This window comes from Anas acuta, chromosome 3 (assembly GCF_963932015.1).
Source record: "Anas acuta chromosome 3, bAnaAcu1.1, whole genome shotgun sequence".
NCBI lineage: Eukaryota > Metazoa > Chordata > Aves > Anseriformes > Anatidae > Anas > Anas acuta.
In genome coordinates, this window is record NC_088981.1 from 61,530,893 (window position 1) to 61,550,930 (window position 20,038).

General features: G+C 40.6%; 1 protein-coding gene across 2 annotated transcripts in view; it reads left to right on the top strand.

Moving 5' to 3' along the window:
- ARHGAP18 (Rho GTPase activating protein 18) overlaps positions 1 to 20,038 on the top strand; it is a 91,286-nt gene that overhangs the window by 12,287 nt on the left and 58,961 nt on the right. Inside the window, exon 1 of one of the 2 annotated variants that reach the window (XM_068677461.1) lies at positions 14,516 to 14,676. The exons of the other annotated variant lie outside the window; for it this stretch is intronic. Within the exon in view, the coding sequence (XP_068533562.1) occupies positions 14,600 to 14,676 (77 nt within the window). The 5' untranslated portion in view covers positions 14,516 to 14,599. Of the gene's footprint in view, positions 1 to 14,515; positions 14,677 to 20,038 lie in introns of those variants that run through there. 2 annotated transcript variants of the gene reach the window in all.

Below are 20,038 nucleotides of genomic sequence, written 5' to 3' on the forward strand. Positions count from 1 at the left end.
TAATGGTAGGACTGAGAGTACAGATGGTCTTAACTCCACTTTCTGCTCTTCCTAGCACATACACAGAGTGAAAAGCAGAATTATTTTTGTTTGAACCCAGTGATCTCCATGGCTGGAACATGCTGTGGAGTGAATGGGCAGGGACTGAACTTCTCATTCACTTCTAGAATCATGCTCTGGAGTTTGTGCAACAAGTTTGTAAATAAGAGGGTTCTTTGGACACACTCTGGTAACATTCATGCAAGGATTGTTAGCCTAGCAGAGCGCTGGATTCTGCAGTGCTCTCTGGTACTAGCTGCTTCTAATAATGAGACTGTGTGCAAATATGAATAGTAGGGGCAAAATAAAAATATTACAAGCACTAGTGTATACAATTAAATATTACAGGCATTTTTATGACACTGCAGAATGTATAAAAAGTGATCAAATGTTTAGGGATAAAATGGAAGGAAACAAAATACATAATACTCTGCTTATGTTGGAGGCCTGTTGTGTAAACTGTACTTAATGTCGTCTTTAAACAGCTGAGTTCTTGTGAGTATTCTCAGGAGGGTTTCTTTTATTTGTACCATCTATCTCAGTTTAGTCTGAAGGAAATACAGTTTATTTAAAGTGCGTTCTTAGGTTGTGTCCCTACTGTCTCAAACATAACACCGGAAACAAACAGTCAGCAGGACAGTCTGTGCACATCAGTGTGGGCAGCGTTATGAGCTCTGGGGATGTGTGAGAATGTAATTTTTTGAAGGACATGGGAGCTGTAAATATATACTGACATTTTATAATGAGAATAGAATTATTTAAGAAAGTCTTCAATTCAGAGGTATTCTTAATATTTGTACATTTTGCCCTAGCAAAATGTATTTGGGAGTTGTAATTGTTTAACTCAAAATATCACTCAGAAATTTGGAGTGCAGAAGACATCTTTTTATTTGTCCATTGACATTTTTGATATTTACATTTCCAATCAGGGTGTAAATACAACAGTTTCGCCTGACTAAAATGCTCCATTAAAATTTAAATACAGGTTTACTTAGCTAATACATAATTCACTGAATAAAGATAACACCGAACATCCCTTGTGAGCTAAAAACCTGGCTTGCAATTGAGAAAGGGGCCTGTGTTCTGCAGATAAGTGCACCGTCAGTGTTATTCTGTGCTTAAAATGCTTCAGCTACAGGGCTAGAATTGAAGAATTGCTTCATCTCTGCGATGCGGGAGCAGGGTGAGCTATGCATCACAGGGCCCAGGTTGAGCGCTGAGTTCCTGAGAGTTGATTGTGTCCACAGCAGATTAAATGTGATCCAGATTTCCTTCAGTGGTGGTGCTTTTAAATCTAATGAGAAAGTTGTATCCTCAGGAAGTTTAAGGAACTCACTCACCAAGTTAACAATGTATGTTACTTAAAAAAAAAAAAAAAAAAAAAAAAAAAAAAGTTAATTTTTAAAATGCAGTGTAATAAACGTTTGGGCTTTTTTTGTTTTGTTGTCTTTTTGCTACTGTACCATATACTGTATCATAACTTTTTGTCATTCATACAATACACATTTACACTATTTTTATTGGTGCAAGGAACCAGAATTGCTTTTGCAAGCAATTTGAACATAAAATTTGCTTTATTGGATTGGACCAGAAGTCTGTATACGTGGTGTCCTATCAACTCTTAAAACTCCTGTATGGGCATCTTTTAAAGAAGGGCTGACATTCGCGCTGCCTTCACCAGCTTGCAAACATATGCTGCCAGGCAGTTCCCGAGTCAGATTTTCTTCCTACAGATTTGGTGATATTCAATGGATTTCTTTTCTGCCAGCATCTCCAGTCTTGTCTCGAGCCTCTGTAAGCTTTTAGCCTCCACAGCAATTGCAAGCAATTCCAATTACAAGCCTCCAATGGCAAGCAATTCCACGGCACAATGACACTCTGTGGGAAATACCACCACCTTCTGTCTGTTTTGAATCCGCTTTTTCATCTTAGCTATAGTTAATTCCCCTTAGTTCTTGTACAGGAAAAGACAGCGAACAATCTATTGGGATTTATTTATTTATTTATTTTTCCCCTTCAACGTTTGTATTTTGCTTAGGACCCAGGCTTCACTTGCAGACTACCTTCCCTGCTTTCCCCCTCCCCACCCCCCCCTTTGTACTATAATAATAGCTGATGGCAATATTGCTAGGGTTACATGTATGACCCCTGAGTTATAAATGGTATTTAATATAGTTTGAATATTGATATTGTTTAACATAAACACAGCTTCCATTATATTTTGTTTAGGTGTTGGGGGCAATCAGCCTCTTAACTGCAAAAGTGGTGTGGCTGTGTGACTTAGGCAATAGTTTTATTTTATTATCAATGTGCATTGTTTACTTCAGTAAGCTTATGTTATGCCAGAGGAGTTCGTCATGTACTGTTACGGCTTAAAAGAATTTCTGACATACACAAAGTACAGTACAGAAAATGCCATTGCTATATTTGTAAGTATATTCCCAATATTCATATGCTTTTTCTATATGCTATATATATTCCCAATATTCATATGCCTTTCGTATATGCTATATATATTTTTTGTATATGCTATATATATCCATCCCCAAATATGAACAATACACAGTACACTTGCAATTGTTACAAAGCTTCATTTTAAAGTATTACCCTTGCTTTTCATTAAAGTACTTATCTGCAATCAAATGAACGAGAAATTAGGTTGATTAAATAGTTACAGTATTCTGAATAGCTGGATGTAGGGAGTTCCATGGACTGGAGCAGGATTCGGAGGCTGCCAGTCGTGGTGCAGGATATGACAGTGCCCTGAAGTTACTCCCGTTTCACAGCTTGTTGGCTGTTAACAAATGATGCATTTGCTTCATGGGGAAAAGCAGAGTTCCATTTTCACCCTTGTAACAAGTACTTTAGGCAGCACTTAACACTTCTATAACTATTATGGTTATATACTCTAATACATATTTCTGCATAACATTACAGCACACATTAAATGTTGTGCAGATTCCTTGTGAAAGCATCTTCCTATGATTACTGTAATGAAATGCACTTTGCATAGATAATATTGTAGAACTTGATGTTTCCACAAATAGATAGCTCTCAAACTAGGGCTATGAAAAGGAAATAATCTTCAGCTTGAAATCTGTTCATAAATAACAATAATCTTTTATAGCAATTCTATATTTTTAGTGATGCCCCAAAGCAATTGAAGGGAAGAAAGTAGCAGGAAAAGAAAAAGCAGAAGGATTATTTTGGCAAGCATGCAGCTTTTTCCCCTTAACTTTTTATTCATGAAGACACAGTTGCAAGGAACTTGGCCAGGAGCCCCAGAAACAGCGTACAGACGTGATCTCTGTGCTGATTCTTGGGTAAAACTAAAGCTGAGAGTTTGATGGCTGAGGATTAATTCTCCTAATTTCTGTGAGTAATTTCTGTGTCTCTGCACTCTTGAAAACCAGACTATGTTAGAGAGAAATGTGAATGTTTATTAACAATAGTAGTTTTACTAAAAGACCTACTGCAAATGTGGTAGAACACTTTGGATTGGTACAGCCACCTACTTACCCAAACAGGTATTAAATTAGTTACTAGTACTCCTATGTTGATAAAACTGCATCTACACTAGGGTCTGCTTTTTTTCCCCTCCTTTTTTTTTTTTTTTTTTTTTCTTCTAATTTTTTCCTTTACCAATTCTGGAAGAACAGAAGTGCAAAGTTAAATTGTACCAGGACCCAATGAGAAAGCCCCCGTTCAGTAATTCATCCAGTTCTTCTTTTGGGAATTGCTCCAAAACTGGGTACTGTTGTGATGAACATGAACAGGAAATTTCTTTCTGAGTGTGAAGATGAGCTAACCCTTGGTGATCTCGTCATTTCAGTGGAAGTACTGGGGGGAAGAATTGTAAGCGAATGAATCCTTATGAAGTTTCAGGTTTCTGTTCCTTCCTCCCTCCTATTTATTTAACCAAGGAAAGGGAGATGTAAGTATCTGATCATGTTGCTGTTTCATAAAAGACCTATGGACTGCAAAGAGTGAAGTTTAAATAAATCAAACGGTGATCTAACCAAAAAGCACAAATAAAAAGCAGAATTGGACTTGTTTGTCCTAAAATTATCTCCAATGAACAGAAAAACAAAGAAGAAGCACTTTAAACATTACAAATGTTTTGTGAATCCAAAACTCAAAGTGAGGCCAAGCAATTTACCCTAGTAATGTCTTTATTCCTCAGAAGAGAATTCACAAGCCCACACTGACTGGGGACCAGTCAGTGCTCCAGCTGCACCCAGCACTGCTTTAATTAGTGGCAAAGAAAGGGCACTGAAGTCCTTGTAGAAGCCAGTTTAAAATCTTCCTGTACAAACGTCATGGCAGATAATGCTAGGGAGAGGATGAGACTCTCCTGCAGCAGCTGATCACAGATAAACGTAGCAAGTCCTGAGGCAGAGCTGTGCTTTCAGTGTAGTGCTGCGTTGCTTATCTCTCCTGCATCCTCTCCAAGAGGAGCATGAGGCAGCCTGGTGTCAGGATGGGAACTCGGGGCTGAAATCTTAGTCCAAGGAAAAAGTAAAAGTTTAGGCTCTAACTCCTGTTGAGGTCAACGTTTTGCTTCACATGTTCTAGCTACAGAAAAGCTAAATGCTACTGTCCTGTCATTTTTAACCTCATTTCCAAGGCTTTTTCATGCTTTGATTAAGTAAGGCTACCTTCTTCATAAGCACTGATGATCCCACCTGTGGAAATCTGTTAGTTTCTAGTCTTATGACATATGCATTTATCATATAATTTATCAATTTATCTTTTGTGTATTTATCACTTTTTGTCTTATCTGTCTCTACTAAGAACCTATCACAATTCTCTGGTTATGTCAATTAGGCAATTACAAAATTTGGAAGCAAGTGCTGGTCATTGTATGTCTGCATATACAGTCAATGAGTGAGGGAAAACATTTGGACAGTATCCGAGCCTTGCTTGTTTGCATGGGGCACATGTGCTGGTTTTGCCAGGTTTTTTAGTTGTCCTTCACCTTAACACACTGTAGCTTGTCCTCCTAAACCTAGATTAGGCGTGATAGCACAGACAGAAGCAAAGCACAGTGTAATTAGTAACAGTGAGTACTACCTGATTACTCTAACTTGCTGAGCTGACATAAATGATACTTTTATGATACTTGTTAATGTCACAGTTAAAATTCTGAGCAAATTGTAGACTGTGGTGGAGCAGTGGTGGAGTAACTTGTGTGTGTGGTTGAAGCCTTTGGATGTAAGCCAGCAGGTGGCAACTGGAGGAAAGCTTCGGCAGGTGACCATCCCCGTGTGCACTTCTACAAAATGTTCCAGAACAGCATTACATGAAGTAGGTGCTAAATTCCCTCAAGAGCAGCAGAGCTGATGGTATCAGAAATCTCTCTTTTGTAGGTAATATATTCTGCCAAATTTTAATTGCCATGCACGCTCACATACAAAATGAATCTTTTCAGTGAGAATTTGTGAAATACCCACCTTATATTACTGAAAGTGCTTACTTCTTACAGTACAGTTTTAAAGATGGTAGAAGTTTAGTTTGGAAACAGATAAAAGAGTTTTTGTAGCCGGCTTACTCTTCAGGGATTGTCAATATGCATACTTACTGATAAAGAGATGATGCTGTGTCTGGAATAGATGCACCCTTTCAAAAACGTCAGCTTTCATTAACACAAAATGCGCTCCTCAGTTCCTTGCCCCTGTCTGTCATACACACGTTCACATCATGTAAATTAACACAGCTTTCTTTTATGGTTGAGGAAGGCTGGAAAAGAGAACCTAATGATTATTTCATATTTGCAGAGAATCTGTTCCCTGACAAGAAACTGTGATGGACTGATGTGAATTCTGAGATGGAAGTACTAGTGACCAGATCGTAATGCCTGCTGGCAACTTGATTTTGTACTTAGCAAAAATACCTGAAAGTGCAGGAGGGATGGTGGGCTCTGATCCTGGGAACTGCTTTTTATCTCCGGGTTAAATGAATGCCTCCCCTGATCTAGGTTAGGAGCACCATTTCCCTTGATCTTTAAGTGACAACAAGGAGCCTTTCCTGCCCCGTGCTCTGGTGACAGTTGTGTGCTTCAGGGCTGCTTTCCCTTGTGCTGGGTATGTGGACAAAGCTTATAGTGAAGCCACACACACTACATCCTCATAGACTGACATTTCAGGAGACTTGACCAGTTTTGTATGTTATGTGTATTACACATGCATATATAGAAAATGTTTCCTTACATGCATGCTTATTTATAGGATGCTTCCGTTTCTTTTTTCTTTTCTTTTTTTTTTTTTTTTTTTTTTTTCTGGACATATGGTGAACAGTATTGTACATCACGTGAGTTATTAAATAACAAGATCCTATATTGATTTATATCAAAGTGAATCTGACTGCTGTAACATAAATACCATTTCTTGTGAATATCTTCCAACTGAACTGTAAATGTTATGTTTTTCCTGCAGAAACTACACAGATTATATTCTGCTGTAGGCAAACTTTCAAGTTTAGCCTTCTGTAACATCAGCTATTGCTTCCAAAATACACAGCGCTGGTACTCTATTCTTGCCTTCTACTTCTACAGCTCTGAACATTGCAGCTCAAACCTGTCTGTCACAATCTCCCTGCAGACAGAGATGAGCAAATTAGCTACAATGAATATTTATTGAATTTATTCATTTGTGACTGTCACAAATAAACCCTTAGAGGACAAAGGCCTTAGAGGCTATGATTTTGATACTTTCTTTAAAATTGCTTGTGAGTAGTGTGTGTGGCAATGCATCAGCCTAGAAATACTTACGAACTTTTAAGTTATTGCTAGGTACATATAGCAATATAGCTGTACCTATACACTCATGGGTACAGGGATAAGCTTGCTTTGAGTTTATTTTTCTTGCTGTATGACTGGTATTTTTTCGTCTTTCTCATGGGCTGTTTTCAATCACAAAGAACCAAACAAGCACTCAAGTATTTATTTATTGTAAAAGTTCTTGCACAAGTGTTCACATTAGTTTTCTTTGTAGTTTTCATTCAAGCGAGTTACATTTTGAATAGTTATGAAGAGCAAATAAAAAGCATCAGGAGTACTATCAAAAACAAATGATCAGTTTTATTCCTGCAGTTTATGCTTGTGGATTTCTTTGTTCTAAATTTGGTCCTTTTTGCAATAAACCTATTGGAAAACACTTCCAAATATCCTATTATTTAATTCAAAATTACAGGTGCTAAGCATTGCTGTCAAAGTGAATTTGTGCAAAAGTCATAGTTAAATATTTGGTTGTGTTGAGGATATTTGCAGAATGTTAGAATAACAGAAATGAGCCTAGTAAACTGATAAAAAAGGGGAAACATGGGGACTTCAATTCCTCACTTCTGTTTTGTCTCTGATATGTACAGTTTTAAGAGATGTTGCCCCATTAATGTGATATTTCTCAAACTGTAGTTAGGACTTTACATGTAGTTGAAGTGTGGTGGCCTTCTTTTGCAATTTAGCTGAATTCCTGGAAAATGCAGTTCTGAGTTGATGCAAACCATTTGTGAATTTATGTTGGATTCAGAAGACTGTTTCAATTCAAAATAGCAAAATAATACAAATATTGACAGCTTGAAATATTCCATATGAACGGTCTCTGACTTTGATTCAACCGTGTAAAACAAGGGAGAGGGAAACATTTAAGAAAATGTTTTGGTGAAAGAGAATGTTGCAGAATAAATATTTTTCTTTTTCATATCTGTAAGAAATAACTAAAAATACTTTGTTCTAGGTTAACTTGAAGTTTACTGGGTAAGCTTCAGTTTAAAAGCCTTTGCAGAGCAATCATTTTCTTTCACGCAGCTGATGACTCAGGCAGTTGTTTCTTTCATTGTTCTGAAGCGCTTGTTGGCAGCCTAGCAGCTACATTTCTGGATAGCTCTGGCTTACTTGGTTTAGGATTTTGTCACAAAGTTCATGAGCTTTTCTGACTAAACCAAGAAAATAATCTTCTCTGTCATTGCTACTGCATGTTTTACTCCACCAGATGTTTCTGCGCTGTGATGAAATCTGCAGACAGCAGCAAAATTAGAAGGTTAATGAAGAGAAGAGCACAGAGTCAAAAAGCAGGCTGATGCAGAGGATGTGTGCAAGAGGGAGCATGGCTTCAACTTCCTAGCCAGATGTAGAGTGAAAAAAAATCCCAGTCCCTACTCAATCCTGATCTAAAGCAGTCGGGGGGAATAGCTGGTACAGGCTGTGAAGCTTCGTGACAGACAGCCTGTTTTTAAAGCAGCAAATTGTGTTGTTGTTTCATGTAGGTTCTCCACACTTGCTCATCCTCATTTCACTTGATGAAACTTGGGCTAGCCATTCCGTCTGTCCAGTTACACCCAAATGCTGTATGTAGCAATTTAATGCCTAATTTAAAGGATAGGAGAGGTAGAGTTATGAGTTATGGGAACCTTCTCCACTCCTGCGTCTCCAGTGGTTTCAATGTTAGGTGTATTATCTAGGAGGAGAGACGGAACTGGGATTTCTGGCTTTCATATGACAGCAACCTCACAACAAAAAATGAATGGCCCCCACCAGTGTGCATGTATCCCTAACAGGTTTTGGAATGACCTTCCCATGTGTGCTCTAATGTGCAAACTGGTCAGCAAATCTGCTCCAAATGTATCATACACATGTACGTTCAAGTTGGTCATAGGAGGACTGTGAGCACCAATGTGACATAGCCATGCAAAAAGCTAATGTGTTCCATAATATAGTGCTTCTGACATTGTGCAAGATACCAGTTGCTCTACAGAGTTCAGGACACCAATGCTCAGGGAAGATTGATTCACATTGGAACAGATGCAGAAAAAGGCAAGAAAGTTGGTCAGGAGGATAAAAGATTTCTTTCTGACAAAAAAAGTTAAAGCATGTAACATGTTTAACACAGGGAGAAAAAACTCTTTTGGGAGGGTTATAGAGCTGCCTTGATCCTTAAGACAGGATTGTTCAGAAATATAGATACCACGCAGCAGAGATTTTCCTTGGTCTTTATTTTCGTACACTTGGAGAATCTATCTACCTGTTCCACGTCTAAGTGACCCTTTGGGAACATTAATAAAGACTGAGCCCATCGCATGCTGAAAATACGGTGTCATTTCAGAATTAATGGCATATGTGAAGTGATAGTTTAAACAACTAAAATTTGCATCAAACTATTTCAAGAGAAAGCAGGCTTTCAGAGTCACCAGTGAAAAACCCTTAGCCCCCAACACTGATAATAACTTTTCAAAAGTGGTATGAAACTTCAGTTGTGGTATTAAGTTTTCCCCGTAAGTCCTATACCTCATGTTGAGATACTACAAAGTATAATAGATTTATCATTTGTTCCCTGTGCTCCTGAATACAGAAACCCATGCCATTTTATCCCTTTTAAATCACACACCAAAAAAAGTCATCATAGTAAAGCAACAGGAAATAATACATTGCAGTTTTGGTACTTTTTACTGTAATTCAGCGTATGGTGAATAACCTTCATAAATAGTTGGATATTATTAGCCGCGTTACATGGATAGAAGGGAGGCAAGCATGAATATGAGGATTGTGCAAGGTCACACAGCGAATAAATGTGGATAAATTACCACTACTGAAACTGATATGCCTCTGGGTAAAATTCAGCAGCTGTCTGACCATGAGCGAAAACATTAAAGCAGATGAGATGAGAACCTCATGCAATCAAAACTCCCTGTGATTTTCGTAAGGTAAACAGATGGACTGTGATGGGCGAGACCTGAATTTCTCCAGGGGGTGCGTTCAAGAAAAATCAAACTGGAATAAATTCATATGCTCATTAGTCTTCACATGGATAATCTCAAAAACGGCATCAGTAATTACTGTTTCACCTTTTGCATTCATCACATTAAGAATTACCAAAGCAGCCACCAGAGTGCACCAGATACATTTCAGAGCAACTTGCAGGAAAAGAGAGGAAGGTGTGAAGTTTCTCCCCCTCTTCTTTTCTTCTTTTCTTTTTGCTGAGGTTTGAAACAAGCCAGCTGTTCAAATTTGTGTGTAGAGGGCAGTGAGGGAGAAGGCCAGCACTTGCAGAAAGCCAGGAGGGGGTTGTTTCTCATACCCACCATTGTGTCCGTGCGGTTGCTTCTGTGTCAGTTCTGTGTTGCCTACAAAATTCCCCCTCATACTGAGCTGTCTTCTGGTAGTATTGGACATATTTTTTCCATAAAGAATGGTGTGGAAAAATTGAGTGTGGGACGCACGTTAGTTTGAAGGATCAGACCGTCAGAAATATTCATGATGTGCAGGCTAGCAAGGATGTTATCAGCTTTCTGTATGCAAATTTACTTTCTGTGTAAACATGCACGTCTGACTTCATCCCCATTTTGATACTCAGGGGTAGCTAAGCTGATCTAAAACATCTCCTACATACTAGGACATTTCAAAGTATTGAGTACTCCACGTTTTATATGCTGTATGTTGCACATTGTAAATGAACAATGTCTTCGATATGTTCACAGGCAACATAAAAACAGTAAAGATGTAGTTTATCTGATAGATGTGGACATCTGCATGTGACCTACTCATCTAGTTTATCTTTCTAGCCTGTGGAAGGAAACAGACAGTTATAGAGCGTGATTCATCTTCATGTCCTAAAGTGGATGGATGACATAGGTCAAATGATTCTACCCACTAAAAGTGAATTTCTTTCACGGACTTTTAGTGGAGCCTAAACTCACTTGCACAGATATAGACATAAAGGGTTAAGCAGCAGAAATCATACCCTGTGTGTGTAATATTCTTTCCTATACTACAGGAAATATAAATTTCCTATATATGGTAGGAAAGAATATCTTTCCTGTATATAATATTCTTTCCCATATTGCTGCTCGCGTTGCTCATTAACGGCTGCAGAACTCTGTTAAAGTGTGTGGTTCTTTGTGTAGTGAAGTGCACCACCACGTGGGGTATGAAGCTTAGCTAGTGTTAGACTTCATCTTACAATGTATGAACAACTTTCTGCTTCATGCCTTTTCTGGCTGTTAGCTGGAATCCTGGAAACATAATTTGGACAATGGAAATGCTGCCATTTTATTTGAATGTGAATTAGGTGAGGGAGCTGACTGAGGCATTTTCTTAGTTGAAGATCTCTCTGAACAAATTTTACAGTAGGTAATGCTAGGGAAAGGATGAAACTCTCCTGCACTGGGTCATTACAAATGTATTTTACAAGTCCTGAGGTACAGTTGTCCATTCACTGCAGCTCTGCATTTGTTGTCTGAACACTACAGTATTGCTTCTAAGGGGATCTCTGGAGCTCAGCAGAAATAAATCCGTGCTGGGCTGTTGAAGTCAGTCTGTGAATTGGAACTTCTAAGCTTCTCTGTTATAATTTCCTCAAACCAGTGCTTCTCAGTAGAAGCAGTAAAATGCAGTACTCAGTAAAATTCAGTAGACTGCATTTTTACCTGCTGATAATTGCTGCATCATCAAGAACATGAAATGTGTAAAATCAGCCATCACCTGGAAATAATAATTAAAAAAAAAAAATCAATGTAGTTTTGAACTTTTTTTTTATTAAAAAAAAAGGAAAAAAATCATTTTGCAGTAAAGAGTGAAAAACAGATGTTGAACAAATATATATTCAGTCCTTATAAAACTGTGATGAAGAATGGTGCTGATGAGGCATTTTCTTTTTAGCAATTGCTTTGTGAAGAAAACACTAAGCATTAGAATCCTGCACTGCTTGGCTCTGGTGACTGATTATATTAAGTGTAAGGGTACTTCATGACATCTTAATCTAAATATTTGAACTCTTTGAAGGAGTCTTGGGTTCAGCAGTAAGACAGCCTGATTTGTAATCTCCTTTCTCAATTATATCTCTTTCTACCACATAAAGCTATATGCCTCAAATGTTGCATTCTTATCTAGCTGATAACAAGTAACCTTGCTTTTTAAATAAGTATACCTGTACCTTGTTAAGAACAAGAATAGCAACTGCAAACTTGATAATTACTGAGTATTAATTGGTTTAGGCAGAGGACAGACCGGTGAAAGAGTGGTGATATTCTTGTCAGTTTACGGCGATAATGCATCTGTAGATCTAGATTATCTATCTGCCTCCAGAATGATTTCAGCAAAGAAAACTAAACTGGGCTGGAGTTATGCTGTCATAACAGGACAGAGTTTGATCCTATCAAGCTGTCAACCAGAGTAAAGAAAAAAGCGTGCCTGGAGTTAAGCTCTTAAATCCACAGGAGCTGTTGCATGCTCAGCACATTTGAAACATGTCATAGTAAAGACAGATTTAAAGAAGGGAATTACTATCTCTGTTATTTCTGAGTTATCAGTAATTTAGTCTCTATTCTTATTTATTAATAGAACTTCTTTTTTTCTTGGTCCTTTTCCAACCCTCCTTGTGATACACTTACAAAAGCGTGCTTATTCTCCAGTTGATGACTGTAAACTCAGTCTGGGTTTTGCCATTCTTTATCTGCCTCCACTATTCCCCTGTGGACTCAGCAGCATGCAACCCTTCTCCCCATTTTCCATTTGTCACAATTTTTTCTTTTACCAGTTCCTTCTGGTGCCATGCTGGTACATTGTGCTTCTTCATTCTTTTTACAGCAGAAATATGGTGTATCCTAATTATAATTTATTTTAAGATGCTTATCAAAGGATAAATACTTTCTATTTTTACTCTTATGGCACCTAATATATATTCTTTTGGGCACTGGGTTTTGGCAAGCACTCATTAAACTCAGAATGCTTTAAATATTTTTACTTTTTTTTTTTTTTTTAAATCTATTCTTTAAAGGAAGTTTTACAACTAAGTAGAGTATTTGGCATGCAAACAGCTAGCTGAAGATTTTAGAAACTGCCAGGTCCTAAGGCAATTTCATTTCATTTACATTTTTAGTTTTCTTGTTTTAGTTTAAATGGAAAAGGTTGTGTCCTTAACAAAATAATTTTGTATTCTGCATAGACTGTTCAACAATTAGCCACACATGCATTTAAAGACAGAGCCAAAGGCAACAGTAAATAGGTGTAGTGGCATATATTAACAGGGTGCTTTCTTGTCTCATGCTGATGTGCTTCTAACGTGAGTAGTGAAAAGACATGGGTCTTGTTTGTGTCTGTGTGTGAGAAATCAGGCCCCAGTTTTTGCCTTTCTGACACAGCCTGAGAGATGTACTGAGTGCTGTACGTGTGTGCTGAGGGTACAAGGAAACCTTCTCACAGCTCTAAGTTTTACAGTGTTTTCATATCCTTGCTTTTTGGCAAGTTACACAGGTAACTTGTCCCAGTGCACTGCTTTTGGTGCATACTGCTACTTCAGCTGTTGCAGCTGGGCCACTGAGACACTGCTGCACTGCTGAAGTAGCAAGCACACAGTGGCTGTGCCTTTGCTTTTACCCTTTGGAAACAGATGACTTCTTGGGAGGTGGGGCAGCGTGCACAGCCTTTGGTGTGCCTAGGAGATCTGCCCTAAGACAGCTGGATAAAAATTTCCACTTATTTCATATATCTCTTCTCCTTTATTGTAATAGATATGTGAAAAGCTTATTAGTACTACTTCCTGTTTTCATTAATTTTTTATTTAAATTTGAAAACTTTGATTAAAAATTGTCAATTTGTGTACAGAACCATTTTAGTCAAAACACTTTGGCCAGCTGCCTGCAGATAAAACATCGTACAGAAGCCCTGGGAGAGTCAGGTTTTGTTAAAACCCACCCCTGCCCTCAACAATTTGTATGCACCTAAAACAAGGCAGAGCTGACCTTCAGTGGTGGAAGAAGTGAAAAGGCCCCTCTGTAATGGTTGGGCTGTTGAACTCTGCAGCACGTTCCTGTGCTTGTCATGCTGAGAGTGTCCTCAACATTTCATGGGGACGTTACCCATTTCAGAGAAATAAAGGACAGCCGCTTTGGTGTTCCATAAAAGGCCAGCCTTTTAAGAAGAAACCTGGATAAAGTTATCTGCTTAAGTCAATGACAAAATTCGGTTATGTCTGGGTATCACCCACGAACAAAGTCAATAGCTCCAGGTGTGTGGAGGGCCCTGAAGGACACACCGGTCCCGCTCAGACATGACGGGAAGTTCTTGCTCTTGGATTCTTCACTGGGAGCAATTTTCCAGTGACCGCAGGTCAAAATTACTGCCCTGCAGATGGCATAAATACATGAAGGTCGGGCCCTCGAGGTACCTAAATGCACCAGAGCACCTCACGTAGCCCCGCGCTGAGTTTTCAGCCACCCAACTGCAAGCAGGGCAGCTGCAGAAGGGCAAAGGGAACGCGATGTACACCAGCACTGCAGCCAGCCCGTTTCCTAGCGGCAATAAAGCGATTCGGACGGGGGTTTGGGGACAGGAGAGGCAGCCCGGCTGCCCGCTGTCCTGCGCTGACCCCGCGGCGCACCGCCATGTCGGTAACCATGGCGTGCCATGGGAACACCCGCGGCGGTGGCTGTGGCGGTGGCGGTGGTGGCGGAGGAGGGGCCCGGCGGCGGCCGGCCGCAGGAGGCGCTGCCGTGGGCGGCCCTGCCCCGCTGTGCCGAGCCGTGCCGAGCCGCCCCGCTCCGCCCGGGCGCCGGCAGAGGGGATGGCAGCATGAGCTGGCTGCCCGGCTCCCGCGGCGTGGTGCTCACCGCCTACCACCCCAGCGGCGGCGGCGGCGCCCCCGGCGGGTGAGCGGCGGCGGCGGCCCCGCGGGGAGCCCCTGCGGGGGGCTTGTGGGGCGCCCGGGGAAGCGCCTCCGGGGCCGGGCTGCGGGCACCGGGCGGGAGGCGGCGGGGAGCGGCCCCGGGGGGGTTCGGCCGGTTCTCGGCGGGGCTGGGTGCTCGGTGCTGGTGGTGGTGGTGGTGGGGGGGGTGTTTGTGGTTGTTGTTGTGGCGGGGAGCGCTGAAGGAAGCGCAGGTGAGGCCGAGGGAAAGTTGCGGGAGGTTTTGACAGCTCGAAAGGAGGTGGTGGGGAGCAGGGCGGCTGCAGCGGGCGGTGTGTAACCCGCGCCGTGCCCTGGCGCTAAGCAGAGGCTGCCGAGAGGGAAGGAGTTTTGTCTTCGCTCCGTCTGTCCTGGCCTTGCTGGAAGTGGCCACAAAGGTCCCTTTGATAAAGATGGGACTTTCACTAACGCGGGGAAGCCGGCTGAAACCGGGGCGGTATCGGCACCGGCACATGGCTTACACGCGTGCCCGAGTAGAGCGTGTCCGACCAAATTGATTATCATCTCATTAAAAAAAGATAGAAGGAAGTGCTGGATGTCACCCTGGACAAAAGATAAGCGATGCACCGTGGTGTGGCACGCCAAGAGTTCACAGCAAAGCAAGAACCGAACCGAGCCGTGCAGCCTGACCGAGTGCTGCGACAGCACAGCCACGGCCCTGTGTTTGTTGGGGTGCTCCCGTCCCTGTAACTAAGTGTGTGTGGGGGGAGTAAAGGTGAGAAGCAGTCTCCCTTCTTAATTGCAGCATTAGAAATGTGTACGTTAGAGCTGGGTAGGACAGGGGGTTCGCACGCTTAGTTTGCCTGAGCTCCGCTGCTGGCAGTGTTACAGCTTCAAAGACCGTGCACGTTTGCCATTTAGCTCTCTCAGCTAAGATCCAGAAGGCTGCATCTCTTTCCATGTCACAGCTTTCCGTATCACTACATACCCCTCTGCTGCCTCGAAAACTCTGTGATTTTCAACAGGGATCAGAGCACGTGTAATACAGCGCCAGCTGTTTGTATTGTAATGAAGCAACCTTTTTGGAAATACTAATGGTCAGCTATGTTGATTTTTTTTTTTCTTTTTTTCGAGGGCGTTCAAAACAATGAGCATTGGAGACTGCATTGTGTTTTGACTGTTGGAGAAGCATGGCACTGGTGCATCCTGGAAAAAGCAATGCATTGGCTGTGCTCCAGATAAAGTGGCAGCCTAGGAAACTATGTTCCCTAACCATTTGTTTTTCTTCAGGCGTACAAGAAGTCCTGCTTCATAGAACTGCAGAATTTTACTGATCTAATAGATTGTTGAGCTACTTTACCATTCTCTTCTGGCCCTTTAAAGGCACAATGAGCCTGTGAAATACTTCCTGTAAAAAAGTCTTACCCTACTATTGGTTCATCAGGCTAAAATCTAGAACAGCTCCAGTGTGATTACTTCCAAGTTTGACAATTTAAGACAATGTTGTCTTGACAGTGACGATGCATAGAATAACATCAGAGCTGTCTTTACCATAGAATTTATCTTACAGCTTATATTAAAGTAATAGTTAAAGGAACATCTTCTTATATTTAAGATACTGATTATGGGTGATTTCTGTGGTATACCTAAGTATTTATCTAAGAACTTCCTTAGAGAAATCACAACATCAGGTTACCCAGTCAAGTTTAATTTTAATAGCTCTCCTCCATACTGCTTGTTTTCTGCTTGTTTTTCACTTATCAGCTTTAACCCATTAGATACACCATTGCTTTATTGGCTGTCTTGCTGCTTGCATTTTTGTGTTGTCTCCCTTTTTTATGGTGTCCGTGCATGGGCATTTTTCTTGTTTTTCCAGTGGAACTGCTTGATGTTAAATGGACTGTGGAAAATAAGAGTGAATCAAGTAACCCGCCCATTACTGTTTCAGTGGCCACTTTGGCCCCTTGCAGTCATGTAAGCCTCGTGCATGAGAGAAATGTGAAATTGACGTACCTAAGCATAGACATCCAGTGCTGCTTAGGTTTCTTGCTGGGGATTTTACCCCATCTTCTGTAGCAGAAGGAGTTGCAGGTCCTCTGTCATATTTGCCAGCCACACACAGGAATTTCAGGTAAAAACAGTCTTTTCATAGGGTTCTTTGTGCTTACCCTTAGACAACAGTCTCATCCAGACAGGCCTCTGCAGGACTGTTCCTGTTCAAGAATGAATGTGTGTGTGAATGTGCGTATGTATATATGCAGCTGCAAATATCTTTTAGGTGATTATAAGGTGAAAGCCAGGTCTGGAGTATTGAATAGCTGGGGAATAGGATATAAAAAAAATAGCAAATAGCTAGATGCATGGAAAACTAACTGCATATATGTGTGTGAGGAAAATAAAATTCTGCTACAGAGCATTTTCAAGAGCTGAGCTTAAAATGCAAACTGAGTGACAGATAAATGATTCTAAATGTGATGGCCATTGCAAGTTGACTTTGCTTTTGTCTCCCTTGCTTTTGCCATATCTCAGAGGCTGCCTTTCTGTATTGTCTCCCTGTCATGTGAGTCACAGTCTCCCTGTATGTTTCCAATGAGTCACCTCACCATGCTTTCTCATCAGCAGCCAGCATGTGCACTTTTGCTGCCACTTCATTGCACTTCTTAATCTAATTGCAGAATACCAGTTTGAGTTTTTGAAGCTTTGCAAGCTAGTGCCTTCTTAATATCACATGCTCCCAAAGGTCCTGTAAATCTTCATGTTGCCAGTGACTTCTTAAGAAGGACTGCAGCATCTCATAAAGACTAGAACATGGTTCTTCTTCCTCACAGGTCATGTACCTATGTGCACCCTCACGTATTTGCTGTTTTAAAATCTTTAAAGCATTTAGTTTGCCAGCACAGGCTTGCAAAGTGAGAACTACAAGGCCAGTTTCCCTTAGATGGAACTAAAACCCAGACCAGTTCTGGAGAGAGTTACTAGAAAAGTGCTGGAAAAGAGAAGGTTCCACCTCCTCAGGTCCCTTCTGCCAAATGACACCTGCCAGCAAGCACCCGTGGTGCTGGAGATTCACTGTCTTATTCAATGCTGAACCCATGTGAATCTGGGAGATGTCAGCTGAAGCTCGGAAGTGTGTGGCAGTAGAGGAGAGGGTCACGGTTAGGTTTTGTTGTGGAGAAGAGCCCATTTTTGTGGATTACTGCGCAAGTGTGCATAAAAGAAAATATTTATTTTTTATCTTTGTAAATATGTGTTTTAGTGATATAGAGGTTGTTGTATCTGTGTTGGGTGACAAGTGAGGGGCATAAAATACTTAATGTTTTCTACAGGCAGCTTTGGTCTAAATCACTCACAGTTTGATCGCCTTTCATTGCTCAAGTATTCGCTCAGTTTAATCTGAAGATTTAATAGTTTGCAACTCAAGCCAATAAGAATTCTAGTAGTGAATATGAATTCATGCCTTCTTTGAAGGGCAGTTTCTGTTCTCATTCCTTCAGAGAGAAAAGCTCTCATTCCTTTCCCTCTCTTTTCCCACCAGTGACTCACTCTTGGAATTGAAGTCCAGTGAAATCCAGTTTGAAGGACTAAAGCACTGTGAGGGATGCATGTAGTGCTCAGTGTGTGAGCAACAAACTCACAAGCTGATTATAACAATGGGCTTGTGGTGGCAGAGCCTGTTGCAATTTCTTTTGCAAGCTATTAGCACAGCACAGATTTGGGGTTTTCTGTGTCATCACAGCATTCGTTGTTGCTACCCCCTGTAACCGGTCTGCCGTGATGCCAATACGGATTCCCCAGCACAGTACCTGCCATGTGGTGCTTACTTTTGTGCAAAGCAAAGATGTATCACACTATAGCTGACTTCACAAAATCATAGCAATGTTTTATCTAAATGTACAGGCTCTACATGAGTACAAATACCTTAGAAAAATCTTTTCTGCCTTGAATTTGCCAGCTAATTTGAACAGCATTTATTGTCCCGTGCCTACCAACATACTCAAATAGAGCTGATAGGCAACATTGTGCTAAGTTGCTTTGTTTAGAATTGCTTTTGTGTCTCCTGTGCTTCATGCATGTATAAATATGTAGCGTACTGCAGACCCTGAACGTGTTGCTTAGTTACCAGTGTATTAATCCCACTAACTTGATCTACAGACAGCAAGATGTGGTAGCCCACCATTTCCTGCTTCCAGATTCCTGTCTCCCTTGAGTTACCCCCTCCCCAGTTTGCACTTTCTTTCTTCTTTGAATTTATCTGGCTTCTGCTTTTGATTCTTGCTATGTGCTTCCAATATAGTAAAAAGCCCTTCAGCTGTCTGTTAATTGATCATCAAGCTGCTGCTCAATTTTATTTTTGTAGACTAAATAAGTAATTATTTTTGAGTATCTTTGTTTCTTAAGTCTAAAACTACTTTTTTTTTGGTGACTCTTTTATTTAGTTTCTTCAATTTTCAGCATCCTTCTTTACATGTGTCCTGCTATTTTGCCTTCCCAGCCTGAATTATAACAAGTAGTTCAGTGTCAGTCTCATGAGTGTCACCCACACAGGTAAAATCACTGCCATGATGCTAATTAGCACCTCATCTAGTTGCAGACATGGTTGTTTTTCTAAGCATCCTGTTGGAACTCACCTCAAGTTTCATGTCCTTTGCACTTTTCTCAAGCCCTTCTTTTTCAGGGCAGTCCTCATTATGCAGACACGGTCCCAGGTTCATGCACTTAGATATCCATTTAACGTCTGTCAGTGTTATAAAACAACATTATTTCAATAAGCTCAATTCAGTAACTGACCTGGATCATTCTGTGTCATGGATTTAGATTGGATTTAATGCCCTTTGCTATCTGTGAAAATAGTCTATTCAGTTCCACTGCTGGTCAGGCCCTTAAATAGGTATCAAGTGAAAATAACTGTGCTGAATCGGTGGAGCTGTGTAACAGAACAGAGGATAAGGCTCGCCGTATACTGGCTTTCTTTTTCAGTTTAATAAGATACAGAGAATGAGATGCCAACTATAAGGAATGTGAAACATAAAAGCCTTTTGAACATTTTAATTAACAGCTTTCTTGAGTGTGTACAAATCCAGATGATACAAAGCATAATACAAGATATTACTAGATGTGTTGTTACAAGCGTGTAGACTTTATGTAAAGTTAGAATGCAACTGAACTTCTGATGAGCAAAGTGCCAGAGGAGCCTTGTAAATTTGAACTTGAACATTAGCTCTAAATGTGGCATCAAATTAATATTTCTTATTTGCATCTCTTCTTTTTCTTTGAAAAGCAGAATTTGTGAATTAGGTTTTGATCAAGACTGATGTTTTTTTCCGTCTGCTGTTACTGGCACTTGATTGAAAAGATTGAAACTGTTGTTGCCAATAATTTACTCTTGT